General features: G+C 48.4%; 1 protein-coding gene across 1 annotated transcript in view; it reads left to right on the forward strand.

Moving 5' to 3' along the window:
• Window positions 1–485: 485 nt before the first annotated feature.
• The window catches only part of LOC110534508 (F-box/WD repeat-containing protein 7), a 93,870-nt gene continuing 68,795 nt past the window's right edge, over window positions 486–25,560 (forward strand). Inside the window, 1 exon segment of the mRNA XM_021619390.2 lies at window positions 486–897. Within this exon segment, the coding sequence (XP_021475065.2) occupies window positions 667–897 (231 nt within the window). The 5' untranslated portion in view covers window positions 486–666.

Genomic DNA, 25,560 nt, shown 5'->3' on the forward strand with positions numbered 1-25,560 from the left:
TGATCTGGACATTTCTGACCAATTGTAAATAGCTCTCTCTAAGGTATGTAATGACTAACATGACAAGAGGAACTGCTGATGCACTACCCAATTCAGAAATGTCACCTTGTGCATTCTACTATCGCACCTTTCAAGAGTAAGTTGAAAGCCCGACTGAATTCCTAAGTTTGGGAACCCCTGCGTTAAGAGACCATGTCAAAGCAGCTGATTACAGTGGTAGGTCAGGGAGGAGCAGACAGGACAGGAGGGGGCTGGTCTGGGGGATTGCACGTCACCCCATTGAGCTTCCTCATAACTGCACTTTTGGACGACCGGTGAAACACATTGCTCCCCAGGGGGTCAGGGAGCCGGATTCCACAGTGACTCGTCGTTCTAAGGGGGTGTGGCCTATCCTGAGGCATGGCAGACAGCTGCTCTGCCTGGCAGGGATCTCAGCGGTGACGTCACGCTCTGGGATATTTTAAAGGGGGGCGATGAGCTGGGGAGCGAGCTCGGAGTGGACAGACCAGCATCAACAGAGCACCGTGAGGGTTGCATTAGTGTTTTCAAGAGCTCCAGAGAGAAGAGTCCAAATCCCCCGGCCACTACGTACAACAACCTGCTCCCTGAGCCGCCCCGCCCCTGATTCCCCCTCTGGGATATGACCGACTAGTCCCAGTTCTTGCAATGCTGAGGCATTGCCCCATACCCCTTTTCACATCTTCCAGATCCCGAAAGAAGATGCCCAAGGCCTCTGGGAAAGAGAAGGCCCCCCTGGCAACACCGGAGAGCCTGGCCCTGGACATAGTGGCAGACCCAAAAGTGGTGGCTAAGGAGCCTCCACTGCCCCCGCAGAAAGTGCTCCGGCTCTTCAGCATCAACATCATCACTCAGGGGCTGCCCTTCTGTCGCAGACGGGTGAGTGCTGCCGGGCTTGGGCCCAAGGTGTGTTAAGGGGGGTTGGGGTAGGCCAGATGCTTACCGACATGAGTGAGGAATCTCGCCTGTCACCCACATAAAATGTCAAGGGTTCACTCCGCACCCTGCTGGCTCATCTGTGAGACGGGACTGACGCAAGCACAACTGTCTGGGGACTAGTGCAACTGTGATTCTGTTTTAGCGTCAAGGTCTCTTCCCCTTTTCCTCTCTTCTGTTGAATTGCACATTGTCAGTCTCTCTGTTGTTGTGTTTGTAGTTAATCAAGGTGACAGTTTTTGTCTCCATCTGACAGAGGTTGTTTGTTTTCCTCTTTTTGTTTCTGCTCTGGTGACTATTTTCTTTTGTTTTTGAAATGTTCAACAAGAGTCTTGTTTCTTCCCAGGGTTGTATTTTGTCAAAGGGAAACGCAGTGGAGGCCGTCTCAAAAAGAATTCTGACCTCTGACGCACAAGCCTTCTCAACATGGATATAAACACTATCTAGTTAGGAATAAACCCCCCCCCCCCCCCCCCCCCCAACCTACTACATCTCTTCCCACTTCAGTCAACAAACAGTAATTTGTTACCTGTACTGTTGTCTTGTCTTGTTTCATTAGAACAAGATGGAAAGATAAAAGCGATGGTCAGTGTTGGCACTTGTCCTTGACCGTAAATGCAGTGACAGGTTTTATTCTTGTCAAAGCGTTTCATAATATGAAAACTAAATTGCCAACACGTGAATGAGCGCAATGGCTTGTCAGTTTGGTAGAATACCCTATTCCCAAGGACGTTTTACTTTGTCACAAGGGCTTTGTCACAATTACATTATACCATGTTGTGTAATGCTAACAAATGCACCAATCCTTAATCATGTGTCTACTTCAGTAAAAAATAGCTTTCAACCAATTTATTTGTATTTAAGTATTCGGTGTCTCTCTAAAACACGGTTTTATGCTACCGTGTGTCGTGGGTAGACTGCTGGGCGCAACAATGCTCTTGTTGACGCAGTCATGTGCTCGGGCAGCCTCGCCCAAAGCGCCGTTCAGGACTCCTACATGTGACCTTAAAAAGGCTGCATGGTATCTCTCTATTTATAGGTTATGTTTAGGAGACGGTGACCTAATGTATTGATCGCAGGGATAAACACCTGGCAGCTTCTGTAGTCCAAGGAAATATCGGTTGTCGATGTTTCAAGAACGTGAAGTTGAACGTTTTACAGGGACAAGTGCATAAAAGACACAGGCTCTGGATGTCCTCTCCCTTCAGTAGTCTTTTATTGCTGACGTGTTTTGGTGATGTCATCTGATTAATGGGAGAGGTGCTGCTAGACAGGAGGGGGGCCAGTGACGGCCAGGGCAGTTCAATGATATGGGACGCGATGGAACGTTACACCTCGACAACTGGCCTGCGGCTTTACTCCTTTTGCTCAGCAACCTATATTAGGTTGTTCTAATGTTTCGGGGACAAAATGGGCGTATGAAAATGACTTTTGTCGTGTTCAGGCAAGCATATCCTGCAGCTAAACCGGCTTCCGCTCTGAGAACCCGGTCTGTTTATGCACCGCTTACGCCACGCTCTTACCAGCCCAGCATCCTTGCACGTACTTTATATATATGTGTTGTGGCGCACTGCGGCAACAAGTGGAGAAGGTGCACACTTGTGAAAGGCTGACCAAGGCTATGACTGCTGATATCCTGCCAAATTCAATTGCGGCCCACGCTACCTTTCTTGTAGTTGTTCCCCTGTTAGGAAAGAGACGTACCACAGCTTTTGTACCCCCTGTCTGTGACGTGGGAAATGTTGGCAGCCCTTGATGGGCAATTTGCACTTTTGTGACATTGTACTGATGTGAACCCTTTAAAAAAAACTTAATCACTTGGGGGAAATGAATTGACTATAGCTAACAGCATTGGTATTTTCTTGTCAAATTAGACTGGCACCTCAATGTTTGGCTGTTGGCTACATCATAGTAAAAATGCCTTGGAGCTCAGACAAAGGGCTCTTTTCATAGGGGTTGCTGAGGGAAGGATGGGAGAGGACATGAAAGATTGAGAGAATAAAATTGTCCTCTTTACACCTCCGCTTCTACGGCTTTCACAGAGGGAGTTGAGGGACAGAGTGAAGGATGGAGAGAGAATGAGGAGAGGACACAGCTAAAACGGTGACTGAGGAGACTGCAGCCCTCGCGCTCGCTCTCTCGCTCGCTCTCCCCCCTTGCGCTCGCTCTCCCCCCTCGCGCTCGCTCTCCCCCCTCGCGCTCGCTCTCCCCCCTCGCGCTCGCTCTCCCCCCCGCGCGCTTGCTCTCTCTCCCTCCCCCCTCTCGCTCGCTCTCTCTCCCTGGCCCCTCTCGCTCGCTCTTTCTCCCTCCCCCCTCTCGCTCGCTCTCCCTCCCTCCCTGGCCCCTCTCGCTCGCTCTCTCTCCCTCCCTGGCCCCTCTCGCTCGCTCTCTCTCCCTCCGCTCTCTCTCTCTCTCTCCCTGGCCCCGCTCGCTCGCTCTCTCCCTGGCCCCGCTCGCTCGCTCTCTCTCTCTCCCTGGCCCCGCTCGCTCGCTCTCTCTCTCTCCCTGGCCCCGCTCGCTCGCTCTCTCTCTCTCCCTGGCCCCGCTCGCTCGCTCTCTCTCTCTCCCTGGCCCCGCTCGCTCGCTCTCTCTCTCTCCCTGGCCCCGCTCGCTCGCTCTCTCTCTCTCCCTGGCCCAGCTCGCTCGCTCTCTCTCTCTCCCTGGCCCAGCTCGCTCGCTCTCTCTCTCTCCCTGGCCCAGCTCGCTCGCTCTCTCTCTCTCCCTGGCCCAGCTCGCTCGCTCGCTCTCTCTCCCTTCCCCCGTTCGCTCGCTCTCTCTCCCTGCCCCCGCTCGCTCGCTTGCTCTCCCTGCCCCGCGCGTTCTCCCTGCCCCCGCTCGCTCGCTCGCTCTCCCTGCCCCGCGCGTTCTCCCTGCCCCCGCTCGCTCGCTCTCTCTCCCTGCCCCCGCTCGCTCGCTCTCTCTCTCCCTGCCCCCGCTCGCTCGCTCTCTCTCCCTGCCCCCGCTCGCTCGCTCTCTCTCCCTGCCCCCGCTCGCTCGCTCTCTCTCCCTGCCCCCGCTCGCTCGCTCTCTCTCCCTGCCCCCGCTCGCTCGCTCTCTCTCCCTGCCCCCGCTCGCTCGCTCTCTCTCCCTGCCCCCGCTCGCTCGCTCGCTCGCTCTCCCTGCCCCCGCTCGCTCGCTCTCTCTCCCTGCCCCCGCTTGCTCGCTCGCTCGCTCTCCCTGCCCCCGCTCGCTCGCTCTCTCTCCCTGCCCCCGCTCGCTCGCTCTCTCTCCCTGCCCCCGCTCGCTCGCTCTCTCTCCCTGCCCCCGCTCGCTCGCTCTCTCTCCCTGCCCCCGCTCGCTCGCTCTCTCTCCCTGCCCCCGCTCGCTCGCTCTCTCTCCCTGCACCCGCTCGCTCTCTCTCTCTCCCTCCCTGCCCCCGCTCGCTCGCTCTCTCTCTCTCCCTCCCCCCACGCGCTCGCTCTCTCTCTCTCCCTCCCCCCACGCGCTCGCTCTCTCTCTCTCCCTCCCCCCACGCGCTCGCTCGCTCTCTCTCCCTCCCCCCACGCGCTCGCTCGCTCTCTCTCCCTCCCCCCTCTCGCTCGCTCTCTCTCCCTCCCCCCTCTCGCTCGCTCTCTTTCCCTGCCCACTCTCGCTCGCTCTCTTTCCCTGCCCACTCTCGCTCGCTCTCTTTCCCTGCCCACTCTCGCTCGCTCTCCCGCTCGCACTCTCTCCCTGCCCGCTCCATCTATCTTTCTCCCCCTGTCTCTTGCTCTCCCCCTCTCTCTCTTTCTTCTGTCTGAGATCAAAGCCAGCCACTGGGTAAAACAGCTCAGAGACAAAGGGATCAGAATGGTAATTTGTCCTTCATTAGCGCTGTTTACGCGCTAGCTGCAGGTTCAAAAGCTGAGCCGAAAGGGATCTAAGGGGGTGGCTAGGCAGGATAATATCTACTATGCTCCGTCTTTCCTGGCCACAGAGTCAGAATTAAAGATGTTTCTCTTTGTAAGTGTATCGCTCACTGTCCAATGGGATTCAAGTGGCACTCATAATAATCACCATAATCATTTTCTTCAAGGTAAAACAGACTGTTAAACCGCATGTCTAACAAAAAGGGAGCACAAACTAGGTTCACAGTCAACGCACACATCACAAAGCAGGGATGAGCAACTGTCCAGGCATACGATGGCTACAGCCCTTTAACCTGTTAAACTCAGTGGTTGTTTTGGACCCGGTACTCTAGCCCTTTAACCTGTTAAACTCAGTGGTTGTTTTGGACCCGGTACTCTAGCCCTTTAACCTGTTAAACTCAGTGGTTGTTTTGGACCCGGTACTCTAGCCCTTTAACCTGTTAAACTCAGTGGTTGTTTTGGACCCGGTACTCTAGCCCTTTAACCTGTTAAACTCAGTGGTTGTTTTGGACCCGGTACTCTAGCCCTTTAACCTGTTAAACTCAGTGGTTGTTTTGGACCCGGTACTCTAGCCCTTTAACCTGTTAAACTCAGTGGTTGTTTTGGACCCGGTACTCTAGTCCTTTAACCTGTTAAACTCAGTGGTTGTTTTGGACCCGGTACTCTAGCCCTTTAACCTGTTAAACTCAGTGGTTGTTTTGGACCCGGTACTCTAGCCCTTTAACCTGTTAAACTCAGTGGTTGTTTTGGACCCGGTACTCTAGCCCTTTAACCTGTTAAACTCAGTGGTTGTTTTGGACCCGGTACTCTAGCCCTTTAACCTGTTAAACTCAGTGGTTGTTTTGGACCCGGTACTCTAGCCCTTTAACCTGTTAAACTCAGTGGTTGTTTTGGACCCGGTACTCTAGCCCTTTAACCTGTTAAACTCAGTGGTTGTTTTGGACCCGGTACTCTAGCCCTTTAACCTGTTAAACTCAGTGGTTGTTTTGGACCCGGTACTCTAGCCCTTTAACCTGTTAAACTCAGTGGTTGTTTTGGACCCGGTACTCTAGCCCTTTAACCTGTTAAACTCAGTGGTTGTTTTGGACCCGGTACTCTAGCCCTTTAAAAGGCTGTTTGTGAGGTTATACTCCCCAAGAACTTCATGAATGCAGAATGTCTTGACCTCCTTCCAACAGGTGTTCATTTGTACCGTGTCCTGTTTCAGATGTGTTGTGGGCTGTAAAATGGTTTGAGGGTGTTATGACTGTAAGTAAGGTGTCCCGCTGGGTACCTTCTGTGTTCTCTCATTCTCTCCCTCCCTCTTTCTAGTTCATCCCTCCCTTCATTCCTTACCTCCCTCTCCTTTGGTAAGGAATGTTCTGTGCCCTGTTTTCTACAACTGCTAGGGAACTTCAGCCTTGACGCTAATTAGGATTTAATCGATTGAGCCGAGGGTGAAATACACCTTTTGGTACCAACCAGACCTAGGCCTCCAGGGGAGCATGAAACGAGACACCCCTGGCACAGGGAACCGAACACGGGAAGAATAAAGTTAGTTAAGCCCCCACCTCTGGCAGCCTCCGGATGGTAATTGGTTTATATATAAAAAATAAAAAAATGTAGGATTACGCCACTGTTGCCGGTCGAGCTTAATCCCTGGCTTCCCGTTGCGAGAGTGCAGTTTCCCCCTCCAAAAGCAGAGCAGCGCCCTCGGCATGCCAACCACTCCTCCATCAGGGGATCTTTGCCTTCCCTCTCTACCTCTTTCACTCTCTCCCACTGACTAAAACACTGCAGAATACAGGCCTTCTATCTTTAATTCGCACACATTCCCCAAGTAAGATTAACTTTGTATGAGAAGACAAAATGGGCCCTTACAGGCTTCTCCTTTTGTTCTTTAGTGTGTCGTGTTCAAGAACAAGTTTCTTTTTGTTTTTGCGTCTTTGTCGCTGTGTTAAAATGGTACAAACTGCGAGGAGAGAGTTCCAGGCCCCGAACTGAAAAACAGTCTGAACTTTGCCACTGGCTGCCTTCTGCAAGAACTTTGTCTCAGTAGACCAAACCAAACCGTAGCTAGGTCCCCCATGCCATGCCCAGTTGTGGGGCTGCTCTTGCTGGTGTGCCACGCAGACTCCACCAGACTCTACTGTGGAGGCAGCAGCTGGCTGCTGTGAATGGAATTGCTGGTATTTCTCTGGTCTCTATGGGACGTTAGAACTTAAGTCCCCGGAGCTTCTGCTTTTCATTCCTCAGAGTCCCAGGAGCTTTCACAAGACATTTCTGTCATTTCTAATGCGACAGTGTTGCTGCTGAGATAATTGCTGAAAAGTTTAGTTATTTTAACAAAAATACGTTCATTACCTTCAGTAAACTGAATACATTATCATATGTTCCATAGTACGGAGTGATTTAGTGATTTTATGAGGTAGTTTTGATTATAAAAAAAACTAATGGATTTCGGTTTTGATTATACATTAAATGCATTATGAAATATTGACAGTAAAAATATATATTTTTTTAATGGAACTTCCAAAGTCGATCATTATGGACATTCAATTGCAAAAACATAGAGACAATGGAATATTTTCAGTCAATAGAGAAAGTGGAAATGACTATGAAATAATAACACATTGAAATTGTCAGTTTTTATTTTATAAAAAATATTTTTAATTCCTTAGTCATCTCATCTCTGCTCAGGGAATAGCAGCCAGCCAGACCACGTTATCTCGGTGGTCTTCAGTCATCCTATTCAGCTAGGCTACAAAATCATTTTTCTGCCTCTTCAAAGTAGATGAGGCATACTTTCACAAACGGTCTCTATCCCTCTCGTTGTTGTGTACATTCCTCTCATGCGTTCCGTGCGTATCTAACCTAACGTAGCATGCGTAAAAGGGTCTCTGTCCAAGCCGGAAAGAACAGGTGCAATGGATGTTCTTGACTAATTCTTGAACTGCATTGTTGTTTAAGAGCTTAAGTAAGTGTTTCACGGTAAGGTCGTATGTATTCAAGTACAATTCAAATAAAATTTGATTTGATTATGGTCATTATAGTTAATTACCAGGTTTCTGCTCTGAACTAGGTTGAATATTTGCTTGATGCAAACTACAACTCCCCTTCAGGCCAGCATTTCTGTCATGAATGATTAGATTTCTACCTAAAGAAATGGTGTGTTGGGCAATTAGATGTTTTAATAACGATACCCCCCCCCCCCCCCCCCCCCCCACCCCAAAAAATAACAAAATCTTGGTTAATCGCTCAGCAATAATTTTCCGTCACATTTGCTTCCTCTGTAATAGCTTAGCAATAATGCGTCTCCTGAAATGTCGGCTTAAATTCGGTCTCCAGGATCTTTTGTATCGTCCAAGTCTGTCAGTCTCCTCATATAAATAGCATAGGGACATGGCTTGAGTTTCCAATTAAAATGTGCCAACATAGGTTACGCAAACCTTGTTTCCCAGGCCGGAACAGGCATCCAGCTGTTGCAGTATAGATGGATATCGGAGAATCAGACTTACACAGCAGTGCATTTGAGACTTGGTGTTACTTTCCTGGCTCATCCTGCTGCCATGCCATTTTTGGGGTAAGATGATCTGGACCTGCCCATGACAGCTATGTGTCGTGTCCCCTTCCATCAGCCAGGGACATTTTGCTGCTTGGACTTTCGCTCAGTATAGGCGACAACTTTCCCTAGAGACTCTGATATCAAGTGCAAAGCGGATGAGCTAATAGCTAGATCTCAAAAGCCATGGAAGGAAACACTTTGCTATTTTGTCCGTTATACATCCCTCCTTTGCCTTTCTTCAAATTATTTTTGATTAGCCTCACGGGGACACGTAAGCTGTGGCAGATTTAGCCGTTAATCAGCCAAGTATCTAGTATAAAACAAGATGTTGTAATTGAGTGCTCCTATGGCCTTTTTGTTTGTAAGGTGTCTGTGTGTGTGAAGCAGGGCGACGTTGGTAGGTGCGGCCTACGATGCATGCTGCAAGCCAGGCGCAGATTGTAACCTCGCTGTCATGTCTTCGGTCACATTTCAACAACATTTCCATTTCCAAGAGTGTTGGATAAAAGGGATATGAGATGGCACCAATTTTAGGATGTTAAATTCAACTTCGCCCGCGTGCTGTTTTGAATACTGTATATGCCCTTGCGTGCTAACTGCTTAGCACTACTCTTGCGCCATTCATCATACTTTCAAACAAGTTATTTGCAGAGAAAGCACAAGAAAAGTTTGCACCTTTATGCCAACGAAGAGATGTTGAGAAAAGCACGGCCAGTTGACTCCCTTAACTCCCTCACGCTCCTCCCAAGACTCCAATCTCTGCAGTGGATTATTTCTCAAATCCATCTTCTAGTAAACACATTGACCAACTTCTTGCCGGTCGGGCCCAGCCATGTATTAAGGTGCCTGCGGCGGGCGGTTCAGATAAGACCTTTTGGATTTGAGGAGCTTCACCCTGTACTCATTTGGTGCTACATAGATCAAAATGGGACTCGCAATCCCTCGACTCTGCATCATGGCCCACTGAAGCAATCGTCTTTAGGGGTCTCGAGCGAGGCTCCGCGTCGCTTTAGCGGCCCTGTTCACGTTATTGCAGTTGACAGCAAGGTGTCATTGCAGGAGAGATGTCGTTAAAATGGAGGGCCTGGAGAAGCACTGAAGATGGTACATTTGCTGATGCAATAGACTGCAATACGACAAGGCTTGTGCTGGAATAATAAAGCACGCTACATTACCACTCCAAGACGCTTCTGAGGTCTGGCTTTCTTTTTGGGTGATTATTACATATTTAGCTATTTTGTTTCTTTTGTGTCAGTATAGTGTCACGCTTCAGCATGATGACCTTATAAATGTGCTCTGCCACTGAGGACCACATTCCGAGGTCTCTCCGACTAATCGCCCGTCTATTCCCTGCCAAGTAGAACAGGTTACAGAGTATTGAACAGACCCGTACGCTGGTTTTTACTCTGTATCCTGCTGGGCTGTGACACAGCTTTGAGCAGAGGATGAAACACAGACTCCCAGAGAGCGGTGTTGCTCTCACAGGGGAGCCGCCTGTTATGTCCCTTCAATGGGCCTCGTGGTGTAAGACATGCCCTGCCACTGGGCATTCGGTCCGTTGTATCTGCAGTCTCTCCTTTCCCGACAAGTTCACTAGAGGTAAGTGCTATCTGGGAGCTCTTCATGGCACCCTCGCCCACTTCTAATCTTTCAGTGTCCATCTGGTCATTTTTCTATTTCGGATTATACTCTTTAAGGCTTTTATTCATCACCCTCCAGCTGTAAATGCCTTTTTTTCCATTATCAGTAGACAATCCGGTCTTTGCTCACAAACTGACCGTAAGTCCCCATCACCAACTAAGTGTTGCAGTGCGATGGATACCCATAGCATTCTAGCTGCGCATCACAACCATCTGTCCTGCTGCTCCTTTACTCTCTATTAATAGAACCCACATAAGAGCTCCTCTCTGTCGTTATGGCTCAGCTGCTGAGAGAAACCCACAACACGTTCGCCTCAGACGTACTGACCTCCCCTTCAGTTCAAAGCCAAGGAAGAAGTGATGACGAAATGATGTCAAATCATGTCAAAGGGATTTGTGGGGCATGGACTCGTGCGGCATTTCCCTGGTGTTAGCCGTCTTGCTAGCTAGCCTCACTAGCGCCCGCCTCCCTTCCTGCACCTTTAGCGTATTTGACCATATCCGTAATGTCTATATGGGCGGCTGGCTGCCACGTTCATCTCTGGATTTGTGATCTGGACAGCTGATGCTCGGCCCCGTTCAACCCCCACTCTCTCTCCTGAGGCGAGGACCAGAGCTCTGCTCCCTCACTCCTGGGAGAGGTGCTGGGATTCCATTGCCCTTGGTCTCCAAATAACACTGAAGGGGGGGTGGAAGGGAGGAAGGCATCTGCTCCATGCTATTCTAGGCAGACCAATTCCAGGGCAGAGAGGGGGAGAGAGCCAGCCAGCAGTTCGGCCCAACCAAGCTGTTCTGTCCCCCACTAAGAAAATGAAGAGGATTCGGTAGCCAGAGATGACGTTTGGTTTTCTGGTTTGTAGCAGCAGTCTTATCGAATCATCTGTTTAATCTCACTTCCTCTTGACCTGATTTTGTTTGATTTCCTCAATCTAATCAACCAATACGAGTTTTCTCTTCTGTTTACCCACAACGAATCATGGTCAACAAACACTGTTCTTTATCAGTCAATGTGCATCAGAGTGTACTTGGAAAACATTGACTTGTTTCTGAGTACTTCAACATAAATTAGCCTGGTCATCATTGATGACACGGCGATCTCTCTCGCGTGCATATCTTGCATGTCTCGACACTGTGGCCTTTACAGGTGAATATGATTTCTCTCTCTAAACGCTGCATGCATTCGTCTTGCCCGTGGTATACTGTACGTGACGCAGTGTGGCCAAGACCTGCTCAGTAGGCTCACGACCGACTGGCTCCGGCCGTAGTTCAGTCACGGCCCTTCCCACCTGCAGCAGGGCTGCCTGGAGGCACTGACATTTCCCACAGCAGGCGGGGGCAAGAGGGGTTAATAAGAGGCGTTCCCCTCCCTCAGGAATGTGTCACAGGGCCTAAGCATCGCCATGTTCCCCAACCGGAGAGAAACTGAAGTTGGGGTGGCAGCTTTTAAAACCCCTCTACACGCAAGCAGATACACACTGCTCTGCTTCTCAGTTGTCGTGTCTGGTGTACAGTACCTCAGGGTCTACTCACACATCCTCTGCAGACTAAACTGAGAGTCCTCATTACCAACAACTACACCCAATAAGTAAGCCTGAGGTTAAACAAGACTGTGTTGTCGTAGCCTGTTTTCTCCTTGCTGCTTCACTAACTGCTTGTTTGGGAGTCTGTTTTTGAAGTGAGTCAGAGGCGTAGTGTATCGGGGCCCCTGCTCCTCGCCTGTGATGTAGTATTGCTAAGCACTTGTGTCAGCAGCCACACGGGGTCGAGCTGTTCTAGAAGTTTTGGGATATTTGGGCGTTGTGTTTTGCCGACGTCTCCAAGCTGCCAGCCTGAACCCAGTGGCTAAGCTACCTTGTCGCCTCCTTTCCACCAAAACTGGACTGTTTATTTTCAATCAACAGTTTCCAAGGAACCGGTGCTATGCTTCTCACTGGGCCCCTCGCGCCACAGCCCTCACTCTAACAGTGTTCGTGCGTGTGTGTGCATATATAAAGAGAATCTATCTTCCTCATTGATCAGTTGTCTCTGGCTTTGATGGCCGTGTGGCCGAGGGACAACAGAACCCCACCATTATAGATTTTTTTTCTCATTTGTGTAATTATGCCTGTGCGACACTGCCCCTACTCCCCGCCTCCACAGCCTTGTGTTCTGGGCTGGTTTCCCCTGGTTGGAAATGTGAGCTGGGTAAATGTCTGTCTGGTCCTCCTTTCCAAGACTCAGGATCTGTTGCTACTCCCCTTTTTTAAAACCCACCCACCCATCTCTCTGTTGCTCTGGCTTGTGCGCCTAGCCGGCACGTAATTGGGTCGTCAGTAGGCAGTCGGACACAGCCGGTGAATAGATAGCCAACTGGCCGGCTGTAATTGATGTGGCTGTCTGCATGGTTTGTTTAATCTGTGCATAACCCCTCCGTCCTTCGTTCTCTGTGTGTGGTCCCCCTGCCGCTGCTCTGAGGGTGCAGGTGCTGAGAGTTTAGAGAGGTGCAGAGCGAGAGACTGAGAGAAGGAGAAAGAGAGGGGGAGGGAGAGAGTGGTGGGCATTTCTTAGGCAAAAGGCTTAGATGCAAGACATAACGGTCATAGGATCCTGTGAGCTATGAGCTGGCAGGCGATGTTGCCTCTACCCCCCCTGCCCTCTCTGACCACTCTTTCTCTCCATCGCCATGCAAGGGGCTTTATTAGCTTGGGAAACCAATGTTAACATTGCCAAAGCCAGTGAAATGGATAACAAACAAAAGTGAAATAGACAATAAATGAACAGTTACACACAGAAGTTCCAAAAAGAATAAAGATTTCAAATGTCATATTATGTGCAAATAGTTTCTCTCTCTCTCTCTCTCTCTCTCTCCGCCACCCGCAGTGAACCCACTGTGGAGTGCAGCCAGGCTCAGCATTGGTAGTAATAAAGATAGCCTCGCAGAGCAGAGAGAAGCACAGCCTGCAGAATATAGAGAGGATATAAGGAGCGTTATTGCTTGTTCTGTTGTTGCAGACGGCTGAAACTCCAGTGTATTGCACAGACTAAAGAAAGACGAAACAAATACCTCCGGCTAGTTTGTTCAAGGAGTGGAGAGCCTTTGTTGCTTGTATGAGTGTGTGATTTGAATGAGTTGTTCAGGTAGACTTTGGTTTTGAACAACGGTACTGGTCAGTCCGGGTTGGCTGGTATTCTGTCAAGTATCTAATATAGTGGGTTCAGTTCAACCATTGGTCAGGCTCATTGTAGAGTGCCTCATCATGCTTGTCACCAGCGCGGGTAATGATTCCCTCCATGCCTTGGCTAGAGTGGAGCTGCTTAGGCTGCTCTGTCTAACGGATCCCCAGTATCAGATGAGCTCCCACCATTCAGTGGTACCAAACGAGTCGAGACCGGTCGTTAATGGTCAAAGGTCATTGATGTAAAGTATAGCCTAGTCTAACTTTTTATGCCTTCAACCTTACTCGAGACACGCGTCACATCCGCTACGGTTCAGTGGCACCGAACGAGTCGTGACTGACGTCGTTGGTGAAGTGTAGGCTGACTTTTAGCCCACGACTTCACCCTCACCCCGCCCTTAACTTTATTTGTGTCTGGTGGCCATGCTAGTGTCTCTGGGTTTGCCTGCTAAGGGCTCTGCGATGAACAGCTGGACAGCCAGCGGTTTCTGCAGCACAGGCAGAGTCTGGTGCCAGCCGGTCCGCCATCTTGGCTCTGGCATACGGAATGCGTGAACGCAGGACCCTATCGAACCTTGTAGTGTGAATTCTGTGATTATCCCATAGACTTACAGGTTGGGATCATTTTACTATACGTTGATATCTCAAAAATGTTTATGCTACAGTGTGAAAATGGACACAATTTCTTCCAAGTTCAAAAGAAACCGCGTAGTAAAAATCTATTTTATTTTTGTAATCCTGGAAACCTTGTTACTGGGGTCAGTTGAATAGTGCCTCGCCCACTCCGCTTACAAAACACAGTGCCCTTTAATGCTCTTCACACACTGAGGCTTTAGAAAAAGAAGAGGCTCCTTGGACTCTGCCTTGCTCCTCCTGGTCTTGCACATGCATATAAAGTGGCTCTTTATTACCCTTTACCCTCGGTGCTTAAGGCGTCACTACAGACACCCTGGTCTGAATCCAGGCTGTATCACAACTGGCCGTGATTGGGAGTCCCATAGGGCGGCTCACAATTGGCCCAGCGCCGTCGGGGTAGGCCGCCAATGTAGGAAAGAATTTGTTCTCAACTGATTTGCCTGGTAAAATGAAGGTTAAACATGTAAAAGGGAGAGAGGAGGAAAGATCTGCTTACTTTTTGTTTCTACTTCTAATACCGCTATAGGAGTGTCCTCGGAAAGAGTGTGTGTGTGTGTGCTCTCACATTGTATTAGTTAGTCTGCATCCCTGGATGTGAAGGAGCACTAAGGGGCCTTGTGGTTATCTAGTCCTCAGATGTACTGTGTATTCATTCTGAATACAGACAGACCTCTCACGCTTCCATCGATCTCCACATGTCCTCTACCGACGTGTCTACAACTGAAGGCCTCCTAAGACTAACGTTTAGCATTCAGAGGGAAACCAATGGGTGCAGGGACATGTTAATGTCTCTGTTAGAAAGAATCGAGGCAGAAAGGCAGACAGAAGCTTGTTGCATGTCGTGATAAAGTGAAGAACGACTTATCCAAGGAAACGCAATGACTACTCATGCTGCCATAGTTAGCGGACTCTCTCTCTCACACACACACACACACACACACACACACCGTTAGCTGACCATGTTTTGAAGACGCTGGAAACCCGAGGTCTCTTCTCACATTTGATTATAACCGTGTATCATGTGGGAGATGTTACGCCAGGCTTCAACTTCCCCCCTATTTATAAACCCTGCGCCGTTTTAGAAATGTCTCCCCTTGCCCGGGCTCGCTGTGCCGTCCACCTCCCCGTCTGAGAGACCTCCATCATCACCCAAGTAAAGGCAAGTTGCACATCGCATCCCTTCAGTTCAGAAGGCCACGGGTTTGTCCCAAGTGGCACCCTATTCCCTGTGTAGTGCACTACATTTGACCAGGGCCCTGCTCAAAAGTATTGCACTATACAGGGAATAGGGTGCCATTTCAGACGCAGCCCAACTCCCACATCTCTTTAGCAGCCTGAACTTTGCCCACCTCCACCATTGCCTGCCTACCCAACCAACCAGGCCTTCCTTCCAGCCCGTCTTCTCTCTAAACTTGTTACTCAAGCTCCCTGTCCAATTAAGGACAGCTTCCCCCTCTTGGCTTTTGCTGTATTTAATTATACATAACATCAAGGCGCCCAGGCACGGGGGAGATGGATGCGTTTTCTATGTAAAAGCGAGTCGCCAGCCTCTCACTAATGTAGCTCCGGTGACTCAGCCGGCTATTAATAGGACCCTGCCTGTCAGTTCCTTCAGCCCTCAGGCTTTGTGTGCAGTGATACAACAATGCTCATCATCCAGCCGCTCTCCTCTGCCGTACCATAGCGGACCGTCCTTGGCAGCAGAGAAGACTTGAACACACGTTGGCATGACAGCCGTCATTGTCTTGTGTCACACATTCGTCTGCGACTGTAAGTTGAGGGACTGGCGTTGTTGCGTATGAGTGACTCCATCTGTTGGATCAAGATCTAGATCAAGGCAGCCATTTAAACTCCACCTATAGCTAACCATCGCAGGGACTAGTTTACATCACTGACCTTGTCTGAGGTCCTTTTCCTCACCGTCAGGTTCACTTGTGTTTTACATAAACTATCTGACCCTTCATCACACCAGCCCTTTTCTCCATGTTAGAGAAGGGGACATTACCACCATTAGTCAAAGGCCCATTCCCACTATTCCCTCTGGGGCCATTTCCAGTAGCTGGAATGTTTAGGGAACGCTGTCAACCTTAGATCCTGGCCCCGCCGGGCCAGTAGATTGATGAGGAAGAAGCAGGAGTTCCGAGCAGCCGCTTGTTGCCGTGTTTTAAAAAGTCAGGTCAGGAGACGTCTGGAGGAGGGAGCATTCTCTGAGGAAAACAAACCAGCTGAGGAGGATATGATATGCAACTTAATGGACTTCAGCTGGACCTGAATGCAGGTCTTCTGCCGTCTTCTCTGTCTGTCTGTGTCGCTCTGTCTCTGTGTCGCTCTGGCATCTCTCGTTCTGTCTATAGGCTCCTACATCTGTATTCATTGGGGGAGGCGAGGCTAGGGTCAAGGCAACCCTTTCTCACCTCTCCACGTCACATCTAAGGCATTTCTGTTGTGTGTTGGTTGTTACTGCAGACCACTTGCACGGTCTGTATTTCCATAAAAAAATCATTCTGGTTTAGTAGTACAGTGACACAGCTCTCTCACGTTTACAGACTCCAGGACATACAGGACCCACTTCGTCATTCGAGCTTGGATAGCCTTACAGTTTACTGAGGGAGGAGGAATGCCATTACTTTCACCCCCCATTTTCCCCCTGTTTCCCGTTCAAAGCATCGTACTGAGCAGAGGGGCGAGAGCTGCATGTCTTAGAGTATTGATTGTGTACGTATGTAGGTCCAGTGGCTCCCTCTATTTTCCCACACAGTCCCCACTCCTTCACCCTCTCTCTCCTTACCACATATTACTCCTCCTCATCCTCTCTCTCCTTCCTTCCTTCCATCCCTCTCTCTCTCTATGAACTTGTCTTATCTCCGGCCAACAGCACCCTGATCCTCCAATTCCTGTGGACTGGGTGGGCTCTTCATTAGCCGTAGCTTAATGGAATCATTCAGTCTCTAAACCCATGATGAGGTTGACTTTTTATTTCTGAATGCCACTGCGTTCCTCAACTGTCCCTGTCGCAAATGCAGTTTGAACTAGCATTCATAAAAACTACAGACCAACGCTGGGAGTGATTAATATTGACCTAAAAGTCATTTCTGGGCTACTTGCTGTGTAATGTGGTTGAGGATTAAGACTTAAGGGTTTGACAAGTCCCACTGTTACCGTTTCCATTAGTCTTGTCAAAGATCAGTAGAGCTCAAACTTCCTGAACAAAGACTGTAGCCCATTTTGATTGCTGCGGGACTTTTCCAAGTAGCGTAATATACGAACTTCACTGAAACAACATTTGTTATGACAGCTGCCAGACAAATACACTTCTGGGTAGAACAGTTTGTATAGAACAGCTGTAGATGAGCTCTGCTTGGTAAATCCTGGCGTTTTTTAGTTTTTCTAACAGTGCAGTATGCTGCAGTGCCTTCTCAGAGTGGTATAGGAAAATGACTTTTTCCCTCTTCCTCTGCAGCTACGTTCAGATTTCTAGACTCTGGCAGTAGTTCTTCATTAAGAATTCTAATTAGAAGACTACCTCTTTGCAAGCTTACTGTTTGATGCCTGCCAGTTGATTAGCTAGTTCCGCACTGCTCCAGAAAGTACATTTGCAGTGATTAACATTCAACCATTTATGAGTGTTTGTCTAAAATGGTACGGCGATAATGATATTACCAATCAATGGATGTCTGCATGCGATTTGTCACTCGGCGTTCCACTAGTGTTTTGAGACTCACGACTTGGATAAGAGACTTTGTTTACACTAGAAACTATCGCTCAGAATGTTTATTGCTGCTGGCTTTACTTGTTCAAAGCAGCCATCAAGTAAACACTCTGGGGAGACATTTAATTCAGAAGTAAAATATTCATAGAGCATATTGTTTTGACTATTATTGATGGCCGAGTGTGAACAGTGCTTTGAAACATTAATGCTATTTACCATTGCATAAGTGACCTATATGAAACATTCATAACCAGAGAAAATGCCTCTGCCTCCACTGGGTAGATCTCAAACAAAGGCAAACCAAAGGACCTATTGCCAGTGGACAATACTTAGAGCAGAGTTTGTTATGAAGAAGGAGCAATGCAACTGAATGAAATGTGTAGCTACTCCTTAGGCTAATTTTAAGAAATCATTTCACCATCACTTTGTTTGGGTCCCATCTTGTTGATCTGAGGAGACTTTTGTCACTGTTGTGAAGACTTCTAGCTCTCTCATTCTTCTCCCAGGAGCCTAGATTGACATTTACTGCACTCTCGCGCTGTGCTCAGTCAAAATGTATGACTGGTAGTGCAGCTCTGGGTCATAAAGCTTTGGAAGTCCAAACATTCTGAAAAACATTGCCTTTTCACACATGTTAGGACAATTCTCTATTAAGAGTCACCCTAGATGCCATTTTGTGGTCTCTATTGCTTGAAGAACGGGGGATCTGAAATTGAGTGTTGTGACTAGAGGTTGACCGATTAATCGGAATGGCCGATTTTAATTAGGGCCTATTTCAAGTTTTCGTAACAATCCGAAATCGGTCATTTTGGACGCAGATTTTGCAGATTTAATAATAATAATAATAATAATTAAATAAAAAATGTATAATTAAGTCTATGATTTGATAGAGCAGTCTGACTGAGCGATGGTAGGCACCAGCAGGCTCATAAGCATTCATTCAAACAGCACTTTCTTGCGTTTTTCCAGCAGCTCTGCTCTTTGACTTCAAGCCTAACTCCCGAGATTAGGCTGGTGTAACGATGTGATGTGAAAGGGCTAGCTAGTTAGCGGGATGCTCGCTAATAGCATTTCAAACATCACTCGCTCTGAGACATGGAGTGGTTGTTCCCCTTGCTCTGCATGGGTAACGCTGCTTCGAGGGTGGCTATTGTTTCTTACATGGCACATATTGCACTTTTACTTTCTCCTCCAACACTTTGTTTTTGCATTATTTAAACCAAATTGAACATGTTTCATTATTTATTTTAGGCTAAATTGATTTTAAATTTGATTATATTAAGTTAAAATAAGTGTTCATTCAGTATTGTTGTAATTGTCATTATTACAAATAAATAAATAAAATCGGCCGATTTTAATCGGCATCAGGTTTTTTGTCCTCCAATAATCGATATCGGCGTTGAAGAATCATAATCGGTCGACCTCTAGTTGTGACCATATGGGTGATTGGTTCATCGTAGCCCTCTGCATCGCTCATTCTCCCTTTGAGACGACACCCCGATTACTCCCCTTGTTTTACTCCTTACCACTTCTAGGAACACATTTATCTGGCCCTAATGAGTTTCCCCATTAACTTAGAGCAAGGTATTTCTTCAAGGTCATATGTGAGTCATTTCTGCCCAATGCCCACCCTCCCCTAAACCCCTTCAGGGAGAAGGATCACTCTTACTATCCATTTGAAAAATGTTTCCTATTTTGGGCCTCCTGAGTGGCGCTATGGTCTAAGGCACTGCATCGCAGTGCTTGCTGTCCCACTAGAGATCCTGGTTAGAGTCCAGGCTCTGTCGCAGCCGGCCACGACCGAGAGACCCATGTGGTGGCGGACAATTGGCCCAGTGTCGTCCGGGTTAGGGGAGGGGTTTGGCCGGCCAGAATGTCCTTGTCCCATTGCGCTCTAGCGACTCCTGGGCCGGGCGCATGCGTGCTGACACGGTCGCCGGGTGTACAGTGTTTCCTCTGACACATTGGTGCAGCTGGCTTCCGGGTTAAGCGGGCATTGTGTCAAGACGCAGTACGGCTTGGCTGGGTCCTGTTTTGGAGGATGCACGGCTCTCGACCGTTGCCTCTCCTGAGTCCGTACAAGACTGTAACTACCATTTGGATACCACGACATTGGGGAGAAAAAGGGGTCAAAAATAAATCTGATTTTTTTCCTTGTGGTCTATTCAGCCATCAGTTTGCAATAGTTAGTCCTGCCATCTCTATTCCAGTCAGTCCTATCTATCTTAGGCTGTGCCAAGGTTCTAGCTATCTTAGGCTGTGCAACTCCCACCTTATACAAAGATCAGAGGAGGCGGATGCTGCCTTTTGGAAAGGCATTGGAATCACTAAATACCCTGCGGTTAGTCAGGCAAGATGGCAGGCAGGGAGGCAGGGCAGTCAGTCAGGTTCTGTGCGGACCAGGTCATCAATGTCAGCCCCTGGGGGACCATACTGTACACACTGGTGAAAGTTCTCCCTCCCAACCAACACTGGACTGAATGTTCCCTCTATTCATTGAAAATGAAATGTGGTTTGTTGCCAGTGAGATGCAAAGAAACTCTGAAAATCCATCTGAGGTGCGATAATGTGACTGATGGCTTAATTTGCTATTTGACAGATTCATTGTTGGTCTGTTGGAATGGTTGTCACCTGAAGTCTCTTCCCATATGTGAAATATGACAAAAGTTTATTTCGGTCAGCGATGGACAAGCATGAATTTCTCACACGTTCTGATTTCTTCACACCCCAACTGAATAGCTTATGCCAAACCTTCTGTTTTCCTTTGTTTGTTAATCACCAGTGCTTTAAGCGCATCCTCGAATGTTCCTACTCAAGTGGCCTGCTTCCCTTCCCTCCCTCCCCCCAAAAACTCCTTTCTCCGTTCCTCTCCGCATTCAAATGGGTCCATTAGTCTGGGAAGCACCGCCTCCTCTTTATTTTGGATGCACTCTGATGATTCCCAACCAACCCCAAGCTTTATCATTGAGACAGACAATCTAAAGCAACGAGCTGATACCCAAAATAACAAGGTTAAACTGGCGCAGTCCAAGTCTTTGGGTTATTACTGAGTCTACAGGTTACGAGTCGGAGCGATTTTTAAAGGAAGTTTGCTCGTCATCCATCCTTATAGAACAGCAATAGTTCACTGTTTTCATAGTTCTTCTTCTTTGAGTCGTTAAACCTCTCTGCGGATCATGACGAATTGTCCCAGTCTTCTAGCATAGCTCAGACTCTTGTCTCCTATCTGATTCACTACTGTATGATGGGGAATCTGGCATGGTATATTTATTCTAAGATGCAGTCTTGGGCGGATATTGTATCACTGTGCCGTTTGTCACACTGTGTGCATTTGTCTGGTAGTCATTAGGGCTGTGGGAATTGCCAGGGACCTCACCTTACAATATTATCACTATACTAAGGTGCAGGCAGATAAGATATGCACTGCGATTCTCATTATTCTATATGTTTTGCGATCCGATACTGATTTTATTGTGTTTTGATGTTCCAAACGTATTGCTCCCCATATGTCTGCTGCAGAGAGACAAGAGAGAGAGCCATGAGAACACGAGTCTTGATCAGTCATGGTAATAAAAGTGCTGAAAACATCTTGGCTCCCTATTTTAAAAACAAGATGGAGAACAAGCTGTGAGGGAAAAATCCCGGAGTTTTGGAGCAGGTACAGCCAACTAGCACACAAATAATATTGTCATACTGTCAAAACAATCGTCGAAAATAAGATCCCGTTATGTAACTATACATTTTTCGCCCCCCGATCACTAGCAGTCATCTTCATAGAAGAAACACGTTGGCTTTTCATTCAGTGAAATCACCACCTGTTTCCTTTCTGGAAGGGGAACATGGGGTGGCTTTGTGCCTGTCTGGGAGAGGACAATGAATGCAAACCTACCATTATGTAGGAATATCAGTGTGTACATTGCTTCAATGCAAAGAGAGCTTTGCCTCATCATGGCAGTTAATGACGTGTCCAATGCCTAACTGTCCTCTCTGTCTCTCTGTCTCTCTCTACTCCCTCCTGCCGTGGTTGATTCCTGCTAACTCAGGTAAGCAGATCTTGTGTTTGTTCACTTTGTTTTCTATATGTGTAAGCCACACAACCCTCCAGGCTCCTTGTCCTCGGACTCCGCTATGCATCATTTGTCAGTCAAACATGCACCTTCGTCGTCATACCCTTTGTGACCAGGGTGAACGGGTGTTTAATCACCACTAGGGGGCAATACTTACCTACATGCTCACTCAGAGAGAGAGAGAGAGAGAGAGAGAGGCATGCAGCAGCTCAGCCCAGTGACACCCCACCCCTTCCCCGTCCTCATGTTACTCCTCTGTTACTCAACCTGACCTGTGGTTGGTTGTGGCACCACGGCTCATTCAGCCCTCTGCTTAATTGCCTGTCCCTGTTCTATTTACCAGTGTACCACATTAGAGGTGCTTTGTACCTGTGCGTTTTAACAAGATGCTGTGGGAACGTGCCAGGCTAGGCTGATTAAACGAGCTGCAGTTGATTGGATTAGGGCAGTGACACCCTGAAGAGAACCCCTCAGGTCATTGTTTGGTTTTGTCTGACTGTAGCAGTGTGGACCTTTCCCAGAAACCACTTTGCGTGCTTTGAGACAGTGCCTGTTCTGCTGTCTGCCAACTGGCCATCTCCCTATACACACACATTTGTATGTACGTAGAGTGGCCCTCTCTATATATATACACACACACATGGTTTAGAGCCCCATTGAATGTGCATGTTGTTATGACAACTACAAGTGCATGCAGCGCTCAGTCTTGCGTTAGGATGTTGAGGGTCACTTTCTCTCTCTCTCTGTCTCCCTCTCTGTCGCTCTCTCTGTCGCTCTCTCTGTCGCTCTCTCTGTCGCTCTCTCTGTCGCTCTCTCTGTCGCTCTCTCTGTCGCTCTCTCTGTCGCTCTCTCTGTCGCTCTCTCTGTCGCTCTCTCTGTCTCTGTCGCTCTCTCTGTCTCTGTCGCTCTCTCTGTCTCTGTCGCTCTCTCTGTCTCTGTCGCTCTCTCTGTCTCTGTCGCTCTCTCTGTCTCTGTCGCTCTCTCTGTCTCTGTCGCTCTCTCTTTCTCTGTCGCTCTCTCTTTCTCTGTCGCTCTCTCTTTCTCTGTCGCTCTCTCTATTAGGGAAGGAAAGAGGACATTAGGATCTTTAGCTACATTCATAGTAAATGGAAATCAAGCAAATATGTGTTTTTGTAGAGAAAGGCCCGTTTAACTGACTTGTTAATGTAGACGAATCGTCATTCAATGGAGAGGGAAGGGGACCACCAACTGTGTTCCCATTGACTTAACAGCGTTATTGGCCCCTCTTACATATTACTGAGCTCTGTTAACCACTCAAAGGAGAGCCTGACTGAAATGCACTACATTCAGTGCCTAGTGAAATGAACTGCATTCAGGCCGTGCTCAGTGAAATGTGCTGCAGTCCCCGGGTGATGGTCTATAGATTCCGCTCTGTGGACAAGCTGGCCATTGTTGTGATAGTGCTGTGGTGTTGTAATTATACAGTGGTGTGATGGATGAAGTGTTGGCTCAACCTGCGGCCCATTTGTGGCAGTCAGGGCAAGAAGTCAAGTAAAGCCGTCTGATAATTGCATTTGTCCACCGACACGATTAGCTATAGGCACAGATCGGGGGACAGAGGGGCCAGTGTATTCAGGCCCCACGGCTTGGCCTCCCGGCGGGAGGGGTGGTCCCCCTGGGTCCCAGCACAGGAAGGAGGGCCACGCGTCACCACCGCATGATGGGGGTCGTTTGACTGCCAACCCGGCGGCACACTGCCCCGGCACAGCGTGGGATGGCGGGGGCTGAGTGGGGAGCCTGGCGAGGCATCAATGAAGTTTATGCGACGGGCAACTCGACATAACAGTGTGGGTCGAAAAGCCACGTCTCTGTTGTCCTTCGCTCTCGATACACCGACACCGACACACACAGGAGCCTGACTCGCCGCGGGTAGGCTGCCTCTTGTCACGGAAGAGGCCGCTGCAGGGTCACGGACCCCCCCCCCCCCCCACTGGAAACCCCTACAGTGAGGCTGTAGGAGTAACATTTTTACACACACACCTGCCTTAGTTAGCAGAGCAACAGGAGCCTCTCTGTTTAGAAGCTTCTACCTAATAGATTAACGACAGCCAAATTGAATGGGAATGTTAACTTGAAGAGCTGCAAGGCTTTTTATATTCCTCTGTTACCTTTTAAAAGCTCTAGTCACCTGTGTTTATAACTAGGGCGTTGTGTTTCCTAGGGTTGTTGTAGACTTCTTGGTCAGGTCTGTGAATTGAGTTGAGCCTCCACACAGCGCGATAAGACAAACAAACCAACCGCAGTGAATTAGTCCAGTCAGTGGCAGATGAAATTAAGCTATTTACGTTTATACGTTTAACTTTGGAGTTTAACAGCCCCTTGCAGGCCTGGACCAGCATAAATCTCTAGTTGTGGGCAAGTTGGGGTGCTTGCCAAAAAATACATGACTTTTGCAATCCAGTCATAGTGATTTGACGGAGGACATGTGCACTTAAGAGATGTTTAAGTGTTTCTATTTCTAGACGATCCTTCATTCAAACCAGGACAATGGCACTAGGCCTCTTTACTGAGAGAGATGCTGCTGAGACCTCCCTCTGTCTGCTGACCGGTGATATCCACACTGTCCTTTTTAGACTTGGGCCAAATTCACTACAACAGTTTACAGACTGAGCCTGTACCCAACCTGCTGTGCTGTGTCTGAGTGATTTGTAACTCTGCACTCTGAACCAAAGCTCCAACCTCCGAACTGGTTATATACGATTTATTATAAACTGGGTGGTTCGAGCCCTGAATGCTGGTATCAGAATGTATATAACCACGGGTCTGACAAACCATCTATTTTTACTGCTCTAATTATGTTGGTAACCAGTTTATAATAGCAATAAGGCACCTCGGTTTGTGATATATGGCCAATTTACTGCGGCTAAGGGCTGTGTCAAGGCACTCCGCATTGCGTGGTGGCTAAGAAAAGCCCGTAGCCATGTTATATTGGCCATATACCACACCCCCTCGGGCCTTATTGCTTAATTATACCATGATAGTCTGGTCTCAGAACTGGTTGTGTGATTTATGGTAGTCTGGTCTCAAGACTCCATCCTCTTTGAACTCTTGGATGGCCTATACTTACTTTTCTATTGAGCCTAGGGTTAGTCTATGTAAGGAGTTTGATTAGTGTGAGACCTGAACTTAACTATATTGTGACAGTAGGCACTGAGAAGGCCCTTCTGGGGGAACGACAATCCCCAAGACGAAGGTGTGTGTGGAGCCATTACCAACACAACTCCTTTTATTCCCCTTTTCTCCAATCTCAGTGTGCATTCAACTGGCCACTTGGAACCCCCCCCCCCAATGGCTCTTCCATGTTACCACAACAACCCAGTTGGCCAACCTCTGCAGGGGACCTGCATGCTCCCTATCCACACACCATTACGGCTCTCAGCAGTTGCCTCCACTTCCACCCAGAAGCAATGTCTTCAGGATCAGCTGGCACCTGTCCTCTGTAGAACAAAAACATCACTGACTGAGCCTCAGCTTTCTATCTCATTGTGACACTCCACTTGAGCCAACTGTTAGCACACACACACACCGTTATCCCCCCACACACAGGCTCTCAATTTGAGGGGCCACATTTCTGAGTTGAGTCAGGGAAAGTAACCGTTGGAATATCAATGAGTACCAGGTGCCTGTAAAAGGCAGCACTTCAAACAGCCCAATGTCCCCTGGTGTGGCATCAGCGCCGCTGGCTACCGGGGGGCTTTCAGACTCTGAAGATGGCATTTGTAAAGAAGAGAAAGTGGTGGACCCGAAGGGAAAAAGAGGTGATATCACTTGTAATTGTCGAACATACCGTGACACTGCTGCCAAACGAATAGTGTAATATTATCCAGTCTTCCTTTTCTGGGATTCGGAACCGTGTTTCTGTCCTGAACATGTAGGCTGGTCCGCCGGTTTTATATAGCGTTGTCAAACACTTGGCTACAGAATCCCGCTGCTGACTTTTATAAGATTGTTTTAACAACTATCAGGACGTCTTTCTATTTAATTGC

This window comes from Oncorhynchus mykiss, chromosome 10, assembly GCF_013265735.2.
Source record: "Oncorhynchus mykiss isolate Arlee chromosome 10, USDA_OmykA_1.1, whole genome shotgun sequence".
In the NCBI taxonomy this organism is placed as follows: domain Eukaryota; kingdom Metazoa; phylum Chordata; class Actinopteri; order Salmoniformes; family Salmonidae; genus Oncorhynchus; species Oncorhynchus mykiss.